This window comes from Corvus hawaiiensis, chromosome 7 (genome assembly GCF_020740725.1).
Source record: "Corvus hawaiiensis isolate bCorHaw1 chromosome 7, bCorHaw1.pri.cur, whole genome shotgun sequence".
Lineage (NCBI taxonomy): Eukaryota > Metazoa > Chordata > Aves > Passeriformes > Corvidae > Corvus > Corvus hawaiiensis.
Window position 1 is genome coordinate 5,598,234 of NC_063219.1, and position 19,213 is coordinate 5,617,446.

Below are 19,213 nucleotides of genomic sequence, written 5' to 3' on the forward strand. Positions count from 1 at the left end.
TACCTGAAAGCATCAGGTGTGACCCCTAGGAAGGGCCTCTAGAAGCAGAAATCAGAGGATAAGCTAAGCTCATGCCTTTTTTTCTTCCCCAAAATGTTTTAATGCTTCTAAATATTCACAGTGTTTAACTGTGTTTAATGGTTGATAGATCCTGTTAAACTCCAGAGTAACAGAGTATTTTGGATTTGGGGAAAGGTGGGTGTTGCGGTTTGACACTGGCCCAACGCCAGGCACCCACGAAAGTTGCTTATCCTCCCTTGCCACAGCTGGGCAGAGAAGAGAAAAAATTAACGAAGGGTTCATGAGTTAAGGATTGGGAGAAAATACTCCAAGGGCAAAACACATTCAACTTAAAGATACAAAGTGAATTTATTACTAACAGAGTCAGGGGAGGATAATGAGAAGTAAAATAAGCCTTTAAAATACCTTTTTTCCCCCAGCCCCTCTGTCTTTCCCACTGACAGCGCAGGGAGACAGGGCGTGGGGGTTTTGGTCAGTTCATCACCCTAGATTTTCTTTGGCTGCTCCAGGAGAGGAGTCCTTCCCCTGTGAGACCATGGGGTCCCTCCCATGGGAGACAGTTCTCCGTGAACTTCTCTAGTGTGGTTCCAATCTCATGAGCAGCAGTCCTGCCAAACCTGCTGCAACATGAATTCCTCCCATGGGCAAACAGTCCTCCCAAAACTGCTGTGGTGTGGGTCACTCTTCCATGGGGTGCAGTCCTCCAAGGACAGGCTGCTCCAGCCTGGCAGCAAGGGCCTCCCTCTCTCCATCGGGTCTCCCACTGGAGCACAGCCTCCTCCGGGCATCCACTTGCTCCAGCATGGGCACCTCCCCCACAGGCTGCGGGTGGATCTCTGCATCCCCCATGGACCCCCACAGGCTGCAGGGGCACAGCTGCTTCACCATGGTCTTCACCACGGCCTGCAGAGGAATCTAGGCTCCAGCGCCTGGAGTGCCTCCTCCTCCTCCTTCTCCACTGACCTTGGTGTCTCCATGTTGTTTCCCTCACATGTTCTCACCTCCTCCCCTTCTCTGGCTAGAAGAAAAACTGTGTGTACTTTGATTTGATTTTCTTCTTAAATATGTTATCACAGAGGCATTACCAACCTCTCTAATTGGCCCAGCCTTGGCCAGTGGCATGTCCATCTTCAAAGTCATCAGGGATTGGCTCTGCTGGACATGGTGGAAGCTTCCAGCAGCTTCTCATAGAAGTCACCTCTGTGGCCCCCCTCACCCCCCCAAAAAAAACCAGGCCATGCAAAACCAATACAGTGGGAAACAGCTGCTCTGTTTGACAGTCATATGGGCTATGTGCAGAGATGTCTTTTTACTGATAAGATGCTCTTAAGGCTCGCCAAAGATGTAAGGAAAAGAAAGCTGTTTGGTCCAGCCAGTGTCTTTCACTGAACCTTGGCATGTGCTCTTTATGTGACTTGCCTCTTTAATGTTGAACCCTGCCCTCAGGAGAGACCGAAGAAGAGATCGGAGAAGAGATCTATGCATGTAAGAGTGGGGAACAGTGGCAGAAGAAAATCTGAGAAAGTTGTTTTCATCAGGGCGCTCTCCTGCTGGACTAAGGCAGGGAAGCAGTTGGAAGCCAGCAAGGATCACCAAATACAATTGGGGTAATAAAAAGGGCTGGAAGAAAAGTGTGTTACCCAGCACTGCAGTGGCTAGAGCTCAGCACCCAGATGTAATCAGTGGATGGTCTTTGAGAAACACTTGGCATGAACTTTAATAGAGCTCTTATAGCTTAACAGACAACATCTTGTAGCAAAGAATTGAAACATTCTGGAGTAGTATCACAAGTTAATAAAGGATCAGGCAGCTTTAACAGATGTGAATTTTCTGACTCTTGACCTGCAGCTCTCTGCAGCAGGTATAGGTTTTGTCACCCGCTGGTGAAAGCTGGTTATTTTTGCATGGCCCTGTGTACTTTTATTAGTAAAGCTGTTCATGAGTTATTAATGACTTTTCATGTTTCCTTTTTATAAGAAGTGCAAAGAATATTTCTTTCTCTGTTCTTCAGAATTTAGTCTCTGAATATGAAAGAATAAGAGATTAAACCTCACATACGCAATGAATAGAGTATAAATTCTATAAAGAAAATCCATTCCTTTTTCACTAATCTCTTGTCCTGTGAAAGCTCTGTCAGGCAGGCGATTTATATCTGAGTGTTAGCAATGAAATGTTGAAGAATGATGTTGCCAGTTGCAAGTTCCGAGGCTTGTTGTTTGCATTGACCAGAAAGCAAAAATGCGTAATGAAAGTAGTACAAAATATTAGGAAATTGCAACTTCTGCTGTTAAGAGAGTTGCATCCCAAGTTTGTTGTATTTGAGTTGATTTGGGGTTTGCTTTATAATCTGAAGTCAGTTCGTAGGAGGTAAGTGTGTGTCTTTGGAAGAGACTTACTGTACTGAGGTGGGTGGGGAGAACGGCCCTTGGAGCTTCCTTTGTGCTACTAGAATGCTGTTGAGCCACTGGCAAAGTGCAAGTTCTGCAAAGGGAGAATCCCAGGGAGACTCAATAAAATAGCATAGTGCCCAAAATCCAGGGCTTACAAAGGTTAGACTAACACTTTATGAGGAAAACGTCTCTAACAAGATGCCAAGCAAGTAAAAAATAATATTAAAAAAGCCCACTTTCCTCATAAACTAGATTATGTTTATTGGGCTTTTGTGGCTCCGTGGGTGTACCTGCAGACAAAGTACAGCCAAGAACGGGATCTGCGGGAGCCATTCTGCCACATTCACTGGTTGAGTGGCTGTTACAGCTTCAGCCATCCTGCTGATGGCAGTGGGGGTATTCAGGGGATGGCAGAAGATGACTTGAGCAAAACCAGCAGACCAGAAAATACAGTCTTTGTGTGGAGCTGGGAAGAAGTCCCACTGTTGGTTGAAGAGTTGCAGGAGGATGCCCTCCTGTTCATGGCTTCTGTTCAGATCGGGCTTCAGACAGGTTGAGCCATGCTTTCTGTTGCGTTTTCTGTCATACTTTCTTGCAGAGCAATGGATTAGTTGCTTCTCATTGACTTAGCTGTGGTGAGCGATGATGTTACAGTGTAAATCTGAAAACGCCTTTGTGGTTTGCACTGCCACAAGCCCCACACTTGGACTTGGGAAGGTTTGCAAGGGTAGCTTTTAGGGGATCAGTAGTTAATTTGGAGTTGGTTATCCTGATAATGTGAGCTTTTTGTTCACAGTACAACCCTTACAGTGCTTTCTGTAAATGATGCAGAGTTGTGCATTGATTTTATGGGGTTTGGGTTTTTTTTCTTTTTTGTTTCTTTGGTTTTGACTTTTCCTGCTCTTAAGAAATTTATCTAGTCTGATCTCTTCCTGGTTTCGAAATGGTAGCTTTTTATTCTTTATGAGGAAAACAATGCATTTCAGTCTTACTGAGTTTCATTAACATCTTTCCCCTCAAGTGTGGCAGCAAGCCAGTAAAATAATTGTGCTCTTTGATTGTCTCTTACCACAGTTCGTTTGCTCAGAAACTGTCTTGTGCGAAACTCCAGGCCTTGAACTAGAGGCTGACATGAGTGTGCCTGACTCCACTGCTGGTGGGCCTTTAAAAGGTGTCAGTGGAAATTCCTCTATACAAGATTGAGCTCCTAAGAAGGGATACCCTACCCCCTGTGTTTTGCTACTGATGTTGGTCCTGCCTTGGTCTGCAGGGCCAACTTCCAAAAGCAGTGAAAGCTCAAGCTCCCATCAACTATGTGCAGAGAATCATCAGTTAAGAAAGGCACAGAAAACTGGATGCTTGTTAATATTCATCCTTAAATTATTTATGCAGCTAAAAAGAATAAACAAGTGACACTTTATATTTTGTTACAGCAGTTTCCTATCCTTGTATAGTATTGTTAGTGGAGAGCTTGTGTCCAGAAGGGTGTTTGGTGACACCATCCGCTGAATAAGGTCTTTCAGATGCATCTGTCTGCATTAGTAATGAGAATGCTTGCTCTTGTCTTACAAAGGAACCATTTCTTTTAAATATAACCCCCTCCTTCCCAGTCCCTCCACAAATGATACCATCATCAGAATTCTCATTACAGACGTCTTTCATCCCTTTAATGTTGGATGAAAATCTCTTTGTCTTCAAGTTCCTTCAATTATTAATGATTTTGTTGTATTCTTTTTGCCAATTGGTGCAGAGAGAACCCTGGAGCAAATGTGTATTAGCTGTTCCATTTATTCTCTCCTCTTCATTCCTTCTGTGGTCTTTCTTAATGTCTCTCCTGGTTTCTTACTCAACAGGTTCTGCATCATTGCTTGGGCTTTTTTTTATTCAAATATAGGAGCCATTGTGCCCCAAAGACTAACTTTATTTTTGAAACCTTCTAAAATGAGGTAGGGAGCCTTCTTGCAAATGCTGGGAACATATGTGTTTTCCAGTCTCTACTGTGGTGTTAATAAGTGGTCAGACAATTATCTGAACCAGTTGCACCCTATGGACCAGGTGGAAGTCTGGGGGATGGCAGGTCACAGACCCAGTAAAACTGTCAGCTCCAGATTCTAAAGTACAATCTCAGTGGCATTGTGGAGAGGCAGCCTTGGTGCCCTCTCCACCCCACTGAGGTCCTCCAGCAGCAAAGAGGGGAGGAGTAGGTGGGATTCACGTGGAAGAGCTACAGGCCTTGTCCTCTGAGAGACTGAGCTGATGTAGTGGGAACCCTATAGGAGCTCCCCTTGGCATTCCTTTTACAGCCCCAGTGTCCCTGAAGCTGTAGGCTTTGCAGCTGTCTGGACCTTAATGGCTCAGATTGGGGCTGAGATTCCCAGCACTCCAGCTGGCCCGTATTAGATAGGTGTGGAGGGAGCAGTGCTATACTCTGCACCAGCAATTCTCATTAGGCTTGGGAAGGATGGAGAGAAGGCAATGTAAGTCAGTCCTGTGGCTAGCTGAATTTTGCTGGAGGCTGTACCAGTTGCCCAGTTAGAGAAACTAGAAGCCTGCAGGACAACAGGATCCTTATTCTCTTCGAGGAGGATGCCAGCATATCTAGGCACTGCTCTTGGTGCTCTTTATATAAAAATAAATACATAAATAAATAGTTTAACCTTCCTCAGTAGCAGGGGTTTTAATTACTGCACATACCACACACACACAAATTTGCTTTTAATTAGCCCAGTGAATTACTCTTTTATTCCCCCCTCCTTGATCCTCCTCACCCATCCCCCCCACTGATTTAGAATGTAATTGCTTTCTTGCTTTATCTTCAAAAATTATTTATCTGAAAGATTTTTATTACTGTTTGGGTTTTCTGTACTTTAGAGAAACCTATCTGAAAACATGTGCTTTACAAGGAAAGATTAGAAGAATGTTTTCCCAAACTCCTTTTTGCTTATCTGGACTCTCCCCCATTTGCCAGTATCTATCTTACTGTGCAAACCCCACATTTTGGCATTTCTCCAGCCAAGACACCACCACCACCACCAAAGAAAATGGAATAATTTTCCCAGTGTTTTAGGGATAGCATCCCCATTAGGATAAATAAAACTGTGATTTGTCTTTTTTTGCCCACAGTAAGCCTTTTCTGGTCAAACTACTGCCGATCTACATAACTCCTGATCTGTCTAGGTATATGTTTGAGGCCTTGTCTCTCAAGATGCTGTTCAGTCCTTTATTTTTTCCCCTTGGTTTCCTGCTTTTAGATCTGGGAGCTGCTATGCAGTATGCTGTAATGATCTTGGTTTTGGAAGATGCTTTCCTGTGAGAAACTCATCCTAACTTGGGGTGAAACCCAAATTTTATAAATGCAAAATCAGGAAAGGTGAGATGAGTTTGCTGGCATTTGTTACTGACAAACAGCTATTGCCAGAAGTATTTTTTAAGTTGTGCTCTTGCCCTGTAGGTACTTGTAAACTGCTTGTTTATTTTTCCAAAATCTTTGCAAAGGTGGCATTTAACTGATTGGTTTGTAATTTTCCATAGCTTCCTTTCAAGAGACCTTCTAAGAGAGAGTGTGGTGTTTGGGATGATGTTTGTGAAGATAAAGCAGACTCTTGTCTGGTTTGTTTTGAAGTCTTAAATACTCTTCTGAGTCAGGGAGGATCCACACAACTGTCTATGCTGCATCTGCTTTGTTTTGAGTGTTTCTTAAGTTGCTCTTTCCTATTCTAACCTGAAGTTCTGCTTCTTTTTAGAACAATCATATGCAGTATTTGCTCCCTGTTGGTCTTGTGAAAATTGGAACAATGTTGAGTAGGTTGAGTCGAAGCCTTTTGTGCATCATCTTTGTTATGCCTCTCTGCTGAACCATGACTTGTCCTGTCTGCTTTTCAGATCATACTGATTCTTCTTTTGTTGCCTTTTATGTTATTGGCTAATCATAATTCAGTTTGTTCCTTAACTTCTCTGATAATGTTCCCATGGTTTTGCTTTTCCTTATTTATATGGGATTTGTCTCTGTTTTCTCCCCAATTTTTATTTGAATATTCAGGCTCTTAAAAAGCTTAGCATATTCTTCCTATGTACTTGCAGAGTTTGTTGTTAAAGCTGCAAAACTCTCTTAATTCTGCCTTTCCATTCTGGTTATGTATATCTCTGTAGCCTTGCACAGAGCATAAACCCTTATCTTTTGAGCTGTACATGCTTCTGTTGCCTGCCAAACTGAATGGAAGTCTTCTAAAGAAACTCAGGTAGAATGGTAGAGGAGCCAAAACTGGCAATTCCTCTCTCCAGCCTCTCTTCTGCCTTTCTCCCTTTTAAATCCAGGTCATATTCTTCTTGGTGCCCTGGAGTTGCTATAGGATCACTTCTCTGCTAAACAGTACCATCCTTTGAAACCAGTGTAAACCAGTGTCTGGATGGCTTATAGTAGCAAGGATTCTGGTGGCAGTCATTGAAACAGTAGGAGAAGTTTCCTGACTTACTGGCAGTACTGCCATTTGTGCCTGTCATCTAAAATACCATTAATCAAAGTATTACTTCATCTAACAGAAGATCACGTCCCTTGAGGTATATGAGGCAAGTTCCAAGGTCCTTCATTTATCCAAAAATCCCTTTTGTCGAGTGACTTTCATGTTTTCCACCCAATTCTGATAAACCAGATTTGACTGTAATCACATTACACTTCCCAAAAGTCTCCCTGGTGATGGTGATTGGATGTGGCACCCTTCACTTTGTACCCTGAGCTCATGGACAGTGTGAGTGCTGCAAAACAGCTGCTGCCTTTCACCCTTGGGGCAACTACCTGGTTCAGATGAGGGAAGTAATTTACATGTACAAACAGCTTAAAAATAGTTGTGGACAGAACTGTGAGACCAGAGTGAATGAAGGCTATGTTTAAGTTATCTAATCCAAGTTTCCAGTCATTAAACCCATTTTAGTCATGATGTGGTAAGTGCTGTGGGTTCAGTGGAGCAGTGGCCGACTTAAATGTGTCTAAGCCAAGAGGGAATTGGGATCATTGTGTTAACCACAGGAAATCTGCTTTCATGGTGATGAAAACAAGAATCAATCGTAAGTTGCTAATGAATTAACCTACAGTATCTGCTATGTTCATTTCACAGTAAATGTGATAGTCAGAATCCATTAAGAAACCCTTGCAAGGGGGTCCTCTGCAAAGACAGTATCTGTACCGTGCAGTGCACACTGCCAGCCCTCCTTCCTTTATCTGAAATGCTACAAGAGTGTGCATAAATACAAATGCTCATCCAGGAGCACTCAAGTCAAGGAAGGGATTCTGGTGGTTTTAGCAGGGCTTTGTCTTAGAGGTCAGAGTGGTTGTTAACTGTGGTTGGTTTTACTGGAAATCTGCTGTCTGTGAAGGGCAGGTATTGGACAGGCTCAGTTGCATGCAGAGGACCTGGCTGCCCATGTTAAGAGGGGATAAGCTGTTGCACCATTCTAGCAGTTCCACATCTGAGCCCATGTAGGTCAGGCTGAAAGCCAGCAGCATTCGCATAAGGCTGCTTTTGTTGTCTCTCCTCTGAGGTGAGGACAGAGCTGCTTCCCCTCCACACGGCTCAGCTGCTGGGAGCTCTTGCATGGGTTTCTGCCTGATTGCCTTCCTTACATAAAGTGTTGCTAAATGAGAGGCTGTTGAAACCAATTGTGCTACATGGTACTACATGTTACTGCAATTTCTATTGCCTGTCTGGTCGGTTTTGCTGTCGAGGAACAGCAGTTAGCTGAGCTAACCAAATTAAAAAAAAAAAATTCTTGAAGGAAAGTATGTACATAGGAGAAAATAATCACCTGGCAGCTTTTAGGAAGGCAGTACTTAGCTGCTAGAGAACATATTTCTGAGAAAAGATTGATCTTCAAGTTAAGGAGCAAATACCTTTTCAGTGAAAGGGGTAACAGATACCAGGCATACTATTTCAGGCAAACATCTATTTTCAATACTGCATTAACTATATACCAGTGTTCTATTGACTGAAAAATATTTACATGTTTTCCTAAATATAAATGGTATTTGAATTGAAACACTACCCAAAACCTATGATTAGACAAAAAGATAAACCTGTGTATTTTGCATTGCAGTTCCTGCTTTATATGTCTTTAAGGCCATGCCAGCTTTGTTTATATTTTAATTGCAAGTTTTGCAAAATCTGCTTCAACAAATGATTCATTAGTTTAGACTATTTTGTTTATAAATTTAATACAGAATAATAGCTAAGGCTTCTGTTATGACATGACAATTTAAAAGCATTAGGTTACCTGATTAAGTGAAGTACAAACTGATATATTAATAAATTCTATTACAGTAGCTGTGATATTTTATAGTAAGCAAGTTTTTATCTTGACTCATCACTCCACTGGTAGGCCAGGAGAGAGAAAAGGTGAGAACAAGTGGTACAGATTCTATCTGCAGTATTTTCTTAGTCATAAACTATGTGATAGGATGGAGAAACAGTTGGTGTTTCTCTTTGATGTACAGCTTGTCACGTGGACACCCATCAGGACAAGGGCTGTGTGTTCACTCATATAATCTTTGAGCCTCCCAGTAATGCAGTGTTGCCTGCACAGGCCTGTCTCACAGCCTTCAAAGCCATTGTGTTCGTGCATGTATGCAGTGCAGTGATCTGGTTTTGTGGAAAGTCACGGCACTCTCAGGTGGCATTGGTTTCTGCAGGAGGGTTGGTGCTATCAACTGCTTCTGATACTGTGGACACAGGGAATCAACTGAAAATTTAGACTCCACTTCCAAGGAAGTGGAGTCACAAGGCACTTTTAGGCTGTACTAGTTGGGACACATCAGATGTCTTTATAATGTTTCAGTGATTCCGTGAGATGGGGGTTTGCTTCTGCCATGTCAAAATTTGGGGTGTGATTATTTGCTCATCTCTCTGCTTTTCCTTTGTGGATGGATTTTGAGGTTGGGGTGTTTGTTTTTGCCTAGCTGTCAGTGACACTAGCACCCCAGAAACAGCAGGCCGAACAAGCAGTGAGACCAAGCTGTTCCCCTCTACATGGAGTACACAGGATGGAGGGGATGGTTGATTTTGGGGTAACTATACAAAAGCTTGTGTTGCAGCTGTTACTAGTGTCTCTACCACATATACATACAAGGTTTAGGGGCTAACAAACACATTTCATGAATTTTGCTTTCTTATTCTCTTGTTCTCACTGGTCTCTAAGCTAGAAACTAAGGATTTCCTCAGAAAGCCAAAGAATTTGGTAGCTTCAAAGGGTTAAGTGCAGTACTGGTTGTTCTGAAAAACAGACCTGGGAGTACTTAAATTTCCTACATCTTCCAGCTTGATTTTAGTGACATGTTGGCAGAGAGAGAAGTAGAAAATCCCTTTCTAGATATTCCACATATTGATTATTTAGTTGAGGAGAGTCAGCTAGGATTCACAAAAGAGAGATCATGCCTGAAAGTATCTGTCTGACAAGTTTAAAACAAATAAGCTGAGGTAGGGGAAAGAGAGGCCATAATATGCCTGGGATTTGAAGACTCATTTATATAACCATGCTGCACAGAAGCCCACGTTGTATCAGTTAGTGTGTCAGTGGGTGCAAGAGAGCTGGCCACAATAGTCAGCGTGAGGGGATGACTTTGGATGAATACTGGGAAAGGGTAATGTCACCAATACAGGCCTGTTTTATTGGTAGCCTGGGAGGAAGGACAGATGAGTCCTGTAAAGATGTTGAAATCTGCTGTGGATACAAAGCTGGTGGCACCACTGGTATAAAGGAAATAGTATGATTAAAAGGGCCCTGGACTGGCTGCATGAGGTGGGCAGATCAGCTCCTGCATGCTTGTACTTTGAGGAGAAGACTAAAAACAAAACACCAGGGTCCCTCTGCATCCTTAAACTTTCTAACCTGCCTTGAAATCCTTGTTACCCACTGAGGCTGCTAACTGGGCCAGTGGCTTTTCCCTAACTGCTCCACATCCATCCTCTCTGTTTTCAGTAACCACAAAGAGGAAGATGGTGACTCCAGCGTTATAGCCCTCCTCACTACATAGCCCTGGTGAAAGAGCTAGCGTGCTAAACTGCATGTGTTTTTCTAGAATTTATTACTGCTCTTCTATTTTGTTTTTCCCCTGCCTTGAGAAGGGGAAAAAAAATAAAAGCAAGTTTTTCCCTCAAATGGATGGTAAAATAGATAAACTGATGTTTATTACTACTGCAGAAGAACAGACAATATTTAGAGAGTCTGGTGAAGCATCTGTCTCCTCTTAAGCTCTCCAGAAGGCAGAAATCCCCAGCATTGTTTCAAGTGCTAAGGCAATAGTGAATAAAAAGAAAATTCCCTATTCCAGGCCTATTTTTACCAGAGTGGTGCAGTTCCTGTTCAGTGTTCCTATGCCTCTTAATCTACATCACTAATGATATTGGAAACTATTTTAGGCATTGCATAAAATGTTCATCCAGTCTTTGCTAAAAAAGAAGCAACCAACCCACAAGTCCTTTGTTAAACACTGGTTGCAAGGCTTCAGCAGTGATTTGGGTAGAAAGATCTTGGGGAGAGGTTGTGGAAGTGTCTTGCTTTGTTTTGGAACGGAGGTTGTGTGTGACCTTGGGAAAGCCCAAACCTATGGTTATTCTTTTTCCCCCCACCCCCACCTCCCCCACCCTCCTCATTATCCTGGAAATGAAGAGAGCCACTACCATTATCTCTTTAGGGTTTTGACTCTTTTAAGTTAAAATGGCAGCTGTCTTCTGTTTTGCCCAGCATCTTGCACAGAGGGACCCAGTATGCAGCTGGGCAGTAATGAAGTTGAGTTCATTATCTTGTGTGAATGTGATAATGAAAAAAAATCCACCTGAACCAGCAAAATCTTAAGAATTTAGATCAGGCCTCAGTCACAGTCTCACTACCTCCTTTACTGAGATTGTAAATGTCTTTACTCCTCTTTGAGAGGAATAGTGCTGGAAATGTAATTTAATTATTTCCAGGACTTTGTCTCGTCAGCTTCCTTATATTTGTATTTTCACTGTGTCGGGGTGCATTGATTTTATGTGAAGAGTTTCCTGCTTCTGTGACTAAGCCAGGTAAACATGAGGTTAAATCTCAGACAGGGCTGAGTGTTCTATGTGTTCCAGCATCTATCTGGATTAGGCACTTCGTCCCTGTCTCCTCCTATGCCTTTTGTCTTGTCAGAAGTATTTTTATAGGTACGGAAACATATATCGCAGGGCAACCAGAACAAACTTGATGATTAAGATGGTTTTTATTTGCAGTATCTTAAGATGAAACCATTTGCCATGGGCTGTTTCAGCAGATTGTGTCTCTGGAAATGCTTTCATGGGCAGACTGAAGGTGATTTGGGTGGGTGGTTGAACATTCATCACTAGGCTCCAGGGTATAGGACACAGGCTGGCAATATGTATCCATCGCTTGTGAGCCACGTGAGTTCCGTTAGGAATCTCTGAGAGAAATTACAGGACAGTTTTCAGGACTTCTTATTCTTCTATCATCCCAGCTCCAATGATGATGTTGCTGGGACCTCCCAGAGCTCCTGGTTGTTTTGGGGAAGAGTGGCTGGTGAAGGGGAGCTGCAGAAGTGAGGGAGAGATCGTAGCAATGCTGTGAACAAGCACCAACTGGTGAATGGTGGAGCTGAGGAAAATGCGGGCAGGATTAGGGTTTCCTTGGTTTCTGCGGAGAATGATCTCTGCAGTGGGAGGTTTGGCAGCAGCAGGCACCCCTTCCCATGAGTCACAAGAGGCTTTTTCAGAGGAAAGGTCTAAGAATTGCACTAGGGCCGCTCTTGCTCATTTTTTTTCTGTTCCTTCCAAAAGGCCTTTTTGCTGCCATGTGGTACCTGCTCCACTGTCATCCTTGTCCCATACAGCCTACCTTCCTCCATTTCCTCATCCTCCTCACTGCTGTGGTGGTTGAGAGAGTGGGGGAAAACTGTCAGCTCAGGACAGATGCTCTTAAGTTACTAAGATTTGTTTATAGCAGTGAGGGTGGAATTTCTGTTTGATGCAAAGGTTGATGGATGTGTGAAGTCATCATGTGGTTGTGGGGGAAGGCAGAAGGGAATTGATTCCCTTTGTAGCCCTCTATCCCCACAGTTTTGGGAGACAACCCCTGGAAATCAATGGGAAATTTGTTACTCCTTCCTGTAAGCCCCTTGGCCCACTCAAAGGTAAATAGGGTTTGTTGGACCTCTCCCAAACTTTGCAGTAGGGAGATGTTTGATTTTCTTGTTGATAGCCTTCCCTGTCAAGCGGTCTGATGTCATGGGGACCAAGAAACACCAACTTACTGCTGGGAAGTGAACCTAGTTGACTTCTGTGTCCTGAGTGCAGGGAAATTCAAGCTTTTCTTCAGTCCTTAAGAGCGTGCCGGGCTCATTGGTTACTCCTGACTGCTCCTTTGCTGTGTATGCTGTTTCATTACAAACTTACAATGCTTGAAAAAAAAACAGTTCGTCTTTTAATTTTTCTTCTACTCTTTTTAAAAGTTCATTTATGTTTGTTTACCCCTTCTTTGCTAGCCCTCCACAGCTGAGCTGTTGAGCTCCCCAGGTCCTCACAGAACACTGGGTGATACCCAGATTCATAGGTCCCTTTTCCTACTGAGATTAATATTGTCCTGAAGAAAGCCTTGAAATAGGGAGATGAGATCAAAGCAGACACAACAACTGAATAGTGGCACTAAAACTGAAGTCCTCACTTCACAAAGAACTTGTTTTTGAGCTGAACTGTGCAGTGAGCCCTATTATACTCTTGTATTAGTCCTGAAGGGTTCCTGCTTGCCCCTACAGTCCTGCAGCACTTCTGCATTTTCCCTGGTTTTATTTCCCCTTGGTGTGAATAAGCAAATGCAAGGCTCGAATAATAGCACAGTCAAGCTGGTTCCAACATGTGAACAGAAGACTAGATAGAAAAATAAAAGGGAAGAGGGAATTGCCTTCTTGATCCATAAAGCACAAAATACTAAATCCCTCCAGACCTGCTTTTTGTCATGTACTGTCCATGAACCCTGTTTGGGATTTGGATCAGCATCACGGCAGAATCCGGGTGCGCTGCTGCTTGTGTGCAGTGCAGGCTTGTGTGTGTCTGGCAGCAGCACAGAAGAAACCAGTTGATGATATTCATAGGATTAAAGGCCCAGTTCCTGGGGACACACTTGGTTGGATGCAATTAAAATGCCTGTCAGGCATTTGATACCAGCAACCCCTTGACAAATTGCTTCAGCAGCCGCGAGGTGCAGCATCCTATTGTAAGTGGATGATGGCGGAGCTGGCTGGCTTGTCATCGTTCTCGAAATTTCTGTGGCCAGTGAACTCCCTCTTCCTCTCCCACTCATCCTCTTTTCACCACTGCGGGGACTTTTTCTAATTTGCAGTTTTCCTTTTCCTGACGTACACATGGTAGATACAAGCTGGTGGCTTACAGACTGCGTCTGTCTGGAGATAGGCAGCGAGCCGATGGATAACAACACTCCGGGAGAATGATTATGCAGCAGTTATTTAAGGATAGGCTTTTGTGGTATGGCAGCATATGAGCTGGTAATGATTTTATTTAAAAAATGTCAGGTTTGTTTTCTTGTTGAGAATTTGAAAGAGCTATACCTTTATGCTGAAGCTTTTTGGATTTTGTCTGCTGTAGATTAAAATCGGTAGCAGTGCACACTGGGTGAATTCAAATGGATAGGTAATAAACTTCTGTGGATTTGTTTATAAATACATTGATGCATGCATAATGTGTATTATATGCAGACACACCTTACACAGATGACTGTATGGATATATTTATGCATTTCTGTCTTTGTATCATAGAAGAAAAACTTTTCTTATAGCTAAAAAACTGTTTTTCAGCAAAAATTAAGTGTTTTCAGGGTGGTTTTGCCCCTTCCTTTGTTTTGTATTAACAGATTCTTCAGTGTATAGTCTTGGACACCGTGCTGATTGGAATCTTCTTTTCAACGATCAGAAAGGTAGGACACCTCTCTTTAAATGTGGGAATGAATGTGGTACTGGGTGTGGTTTGCTCTTTGTTATTTTGTTTTTCTTTTTTGATTTAAACAAGAGTTGGGTATTTTTTGTTTTTGTCAGCTTTGCAGAGATTTTCAAATTGTTGTGCCAGGCACTGTAAAGTTATTTTTGATGTGTAAGCATATGCTCTGGGTAACTAATTAGTCCTTTCAGCTGCAGCTACCAAAGAGCAAGATACAAACCTGAATGCATATCTATTGTCTTGTGTTAGTATAGTGAGAGTGCAAGCTGCCTCCTGTCTTACCACATTTGGGGTCCTAATACTGATTTTAGCATCAGCAAGGACAGGGTTAAACTCACAGGCTTGTTCTGAGCAGGTATAATCTCTCACAGGAAAGCAGCTCACGAAGCTCATTGTTCCAGCAGCCTGTCAGTGCTGGGTGAGCATCTGATGGCTTTTTGACATACCACTGACACTTCAGAAATTGTCTGTATATCAAAAGGAGGAAAACAAGCTGGGTTTTTTTGACAATATCATTGTTAATTTCCAGGAGTGGCAGTTTATTGTCTTCTTCCCCTGATACCTTTTGGCTGTGGTTGCTTTAAGCCCTTGCCCCCTGTAAAGGAGAGAGGGAGATAAAACGTTGCAGAATAAAATTTGTAAGTTACTTTGTATTGGACTTCCAGATGTGTCAGGTAGCTAAGGAATACAGATTTCATTGATTTGCAGTAAGGACTGTGCTCCCAAAAAAAAAAAAAAAAAAATTAAAATCTAGGCAGGATTGAAAATCTGCTCACTTCACCTTCATGGAGAGAGGGAAAGTTATATCCATCTTGAATTAACTTTGTAGGTGCCACTTCTCACCCAACACCTACCGAACCAGACTTTATGATGTCCTTCTCTGTTTTGGTGTCCTACAGGTGATCATACTTCTTAAACTCTGCTTTTAGACCTGGAGGAAATGTGTGCAATCAAAATATGCATGTGTCTTCAGTCTGAAGTTTTAGGAGGCCTTTTAAAAACGTGAAAAAAAACCCAGAAATTTTTCTGGAAAGGCCGTTATGTTTCACTGTGTGAGAAAGCCTGGACTCCTGAAATGGCGATTATGGGTCCCCCTGACAGGCAGGAATCCCAGGCCAGAACCTGGGCACTGGCAAAGGTGTGGGCCACTGCTAACAGCACAGTATGCCTCAGAAAGGTGATGAATAATCAATGTCACTGAAATTGATTTCTAGGTCTGGTTGATAGATTCTGTTTTCCTGTTTTTTGAGGGAAAGCATTGTGAATTTTTCCAGATATTCTCTCTCCTGTTTTCTTACATACAATTCTGTTATTTGTTTTCCTCTTCTACACATCTTTCCATTCTCTTGGCCCTTGCAGTTTTTCTGTCCTTGGCAGAAGGCTTTTTACCTAAGAGATTTTCCTGGCTGAATAAAATTCTTGAAAGGAATTCTTTACTTGCTAGTTTATCTTAGCTGCTTTCAATACTGTTTCCTCCTGGCATCAGTTATCACTAGACTCATTGAAATAGAAAAACCTGTAGTAAATAGTGTATAAAATGCTTTAATTTGTGAAAAATGCATTCAGTGATTTGATTTTAGCTAAGAGCAAGTCCCTTCTCTTCCCTCTACTTTTAATTTCATTTCCGTTGTCCAAGGCAACAAGCCAAACTGCAGTCTCATTCTGATTTCATTAATGTTTTGCAAACTCTGTCTCAAGGACTAATATTGCTTGCCTGGGCTTGATGTCAGAATCCAAGGTTTTGCTGCAGCATTGGAGAAGGGGAAAGGAAGGATTCTCACAAATAGAAAGGATGGCATTGTTAGCAGACAGGTAGAACTGCCTAGTTTTTATAGTATTGGTGGATAAAGAGTCCATCCAAATTGTTGACAATGTGATCCCTTCAGATCCCAGCAGGTTTTCATCTGCCGTGGAAATATCTCATCTCCTGTGCACAGCATCTAATCAGTCCTCTGTGGTATCCAAAAAACAAAGAAAAGGCATCAGCTATTTGTTATTAAATCAGAGTTGGTGGAGACTGGATTTTTTTATTACATAGAAAAATACATATACATTTCTTATTCATCTGAGTTAGCAGTCATTTTAGCCTCCTGCTTTTATCTCAGTTTTTAGGATTCATGTTACAAATCATTCCTTCAGGCTACAGAGAAGGAAATGAGATGTTATACTGGCAAAAATGGAAATTATTTCAAACAACATAGTTTTCTTGACGAAGAGGTAAGGGGTACTTAGGCTGTAAGAAGACAATTAATTCTAGATTGACAGGTCTTAAAAATCCTGTGGCCACAGGGGTAGCATAAGCTGGCTTGGAATATCAAAAGGAAAACATTTTGTTAGCTGATACAAAAAGGCATCAGAAGGCAGAGTGTGCAGTGGCAATGAGGTGCGCTGGATTACAGTTTGTGGACTCCAAGGCATACACCCAGGATGATGTGATGTTTGGCACTCACCTTCAATTAAACATATGACATGGTGACCAAATGCACTGAAGGCATCCGGAGGGAGCATGTGGTGTCAGTTCACCTCCAGAGCTCAGCTGCGGGGAGCAGCATCAGGAGTGAACTTGGGTCCATGTCTGCCCCTGTCCTGAGATGATCATCTGTTTTTTAACCCCACTCATAATGATCCTCAGAGAGGAGCTAAGGAGGCCATTTGCTTTATGGCTGTTCTAGGCTGGGTCTCAACATCCTTGGTTTGTTTGCTAGGGTTAGATCACCAGTATTAGTGTTGTCTTGTCCTATGACTACATGAAACAAGTAGTGGTTTGAGCATTGGAATGAATGGTGCTGACTTTGATTTTTGTCTTGTGCTTGATGAACAATTCTCAGTGAAGATTTTCCTGCTGTTTTACTGATTAGAAAGACTGTCTCCTAGGCAGATCATTTGGTGGCAAATGAGAGTCCTATATTATGACTTCTTTCAGCTGGAATGTGAGCAGGGTCACTTGCAGGGTCTGCTTTTTTTCTTGAATGTCAGTTTTCATGGGAGTTGTAGGAAGGCAGTTACTCTGTAACAAAACAGGCTGAAATTGGTCAAGGGACTCAAAAGTTACTAGCTGCAGAGAACGTAATCTGCGTAACACTGGTTTTCAGTGGCTAAGACTGAAGCTAATATATCCTGATGAAAGTTCTTTCATATGGGTTTGCATCTTGTGTCCTCTCCTCCCCTGCCACAGCTTCCACTATCCAAGTTTCTGTGTGGCTGTGTACTGCCAGCTGGGCAGGACATGGCGTGCTCTAGAGCTGCTCTGGCTGCTGGCTGGCCATTGTGCATGTGCTTCTTGTCTGGAAGGTCAGAGGCAGTGAGTGGTGAGGTTATGTTAGTGCTTTCTTCATTTAAAGGAAGGATTCATTTTAGGTTTTTTTTTTTTCATTTCTAGGAAGAAGTTTCTGTCCTTAATTCTCTGTCAAGCTATATTTAAATATTAAAAGCTAGGGATAGTTAGACAGCAGAAGTTTGGTTTAGTAATGTTAAAAAGGACCCTGTGTAACCTGTCAAGAAAGTAATCATCAAAGCACAAGAATCCAATGAAGGATGAACTGGACGAGGAGCTGGGTGACATGACTTCAACTGGAGGAAGAAGGTGCACCTGATTAGGTGCAGGCCTGTGGTTCCTGTGAACAGCTGTAAACTGCTGGGTTAATTCCCAAAAGTTTGTGTCCTCTTTCTTTTCCTTATTTTTTTTGTCTCCAAAACAGACAAAGAAATGCCAGTGTATTTCTCAGGAGGAGTATTCATCAGCTTTGCAAAATGATTGAGATCCTTGGTTACAGGAAGCTGCAAAATTTGGTCATGAGACTTAGTATGGTGGGTTTTGTCTTGGCTGCAGTAACAAAGGTGTTTGTGGCATTACTGCAGTAGCAGTAACAATGAAAAGGTTAAAATACATTTACTAAGGCTTGATTTCTCCCAGCTTCACCCATCGACTTAACTCTTTCTTCTTCTTTGCTGTATTGAATTGCATTTTGATCATAGAGGTCAGTGATGACATTTAAGATGTTAATGAATAAATAGTAATCAATTAATCTGTCCCATTTCATACAAAAGAATGGCAGTTTCCTGATGGACACTTAGCTGGCATACCAAAGCTGGAAAAGGCAGAGTCTGTGTTGCCAGTAGCATGCTAGAAAAAAACCTCTATAGCAGCAATGCTGCTGACTCATGCTTTACAACCCTGGAACGTTCCCTGAAAGGCTTGAAGTGCAGATTAACTTCCTTTCCCCATCCTGGTCAGGGGACAATTCATTCCATTATTTGCCACCAAGTAAAGCGTCTAGATGGTTAGGCACTGCTGCTGTTTTCACTGACCTTTTATGGAGTGCATTAGCATGGAGCTTTCGAGAAATCATGGGCAGCTTATTTTAGTACATTGGGTGTCAGTCAGTGCTAAATCACAGAAGCTATTTAAATGTATTTTCTGAGTCATCCCCAGTTCTTGTGATAAGGTGATTTTTTTAGTGTATGTGGTTAGTAAACTGCATTTATCTCTACTTATTTGCTGTGTATATTTTCCCTTAAAAATGCAGATGTATAACTTAATTGGCTAAAAGAAAATGAGTCACATGTAAGGAGGTGCCTTTCTTTAGCCTTTTCATTGTCAAGGGGAAGGGGTTCATTACTGCTGGAGGCAGGAATAGAGCAGTGGGGGAAAGATCAGAGGTGTGTAATAGGTGACGGGATAAAACTCCCTGTATCATCCAATCCAGTTGCCTCTGTCTCTGTGGTTCCCAAGCTGCTTCCTTCCACATGCCCAAAGGGACCCGAGCACTCTGCTGTTCCTCAGCATTGTAGCATTTGATACTGAGAAGCTTGATCTTATGGTAGAATTCATAG

At 42.4% G+C, this 19,213-nt stretch overlaps 1 protein-coding gene across 45 annotated transcripts in view; it reads left to right on the top strand.

Moving 5' to 3' along the window:
* Window positions 1-19,213, top strand: part of MAP2 (microtubule associated protein 2) — a 237,265-nt gene that overhangs the window by 89,080 nt on the left and 128,972 nt on the right. For 41 of the 45 annotated variants that reach the window (XM_048310160.1, XM_048310170.1, XM_048310156.1 and 38 more), the window contains one exon: window positions 14,298-14,360. The exons of 2 other annotated variants lie outside the window; for them this stretch is intronic. Coding sequence is in view for 9 of the 43 variants with exons in the window: in XM_048310151.1 (XP_048166108.1) it covers window positions 14,298-14,360 (63 nt within the window). In the remaining 34 variants the exon portion in view is untranslated. Of the gene's footprint in view, window positions 1-13,667; window positions 14,078-14,297; window positions 14,361-19,213 lie in introns of those variants that run through there. 2 more of the 45 variants (XM_048310159.1, XM_048310171.1) reach the window with 1 other exon arrangement.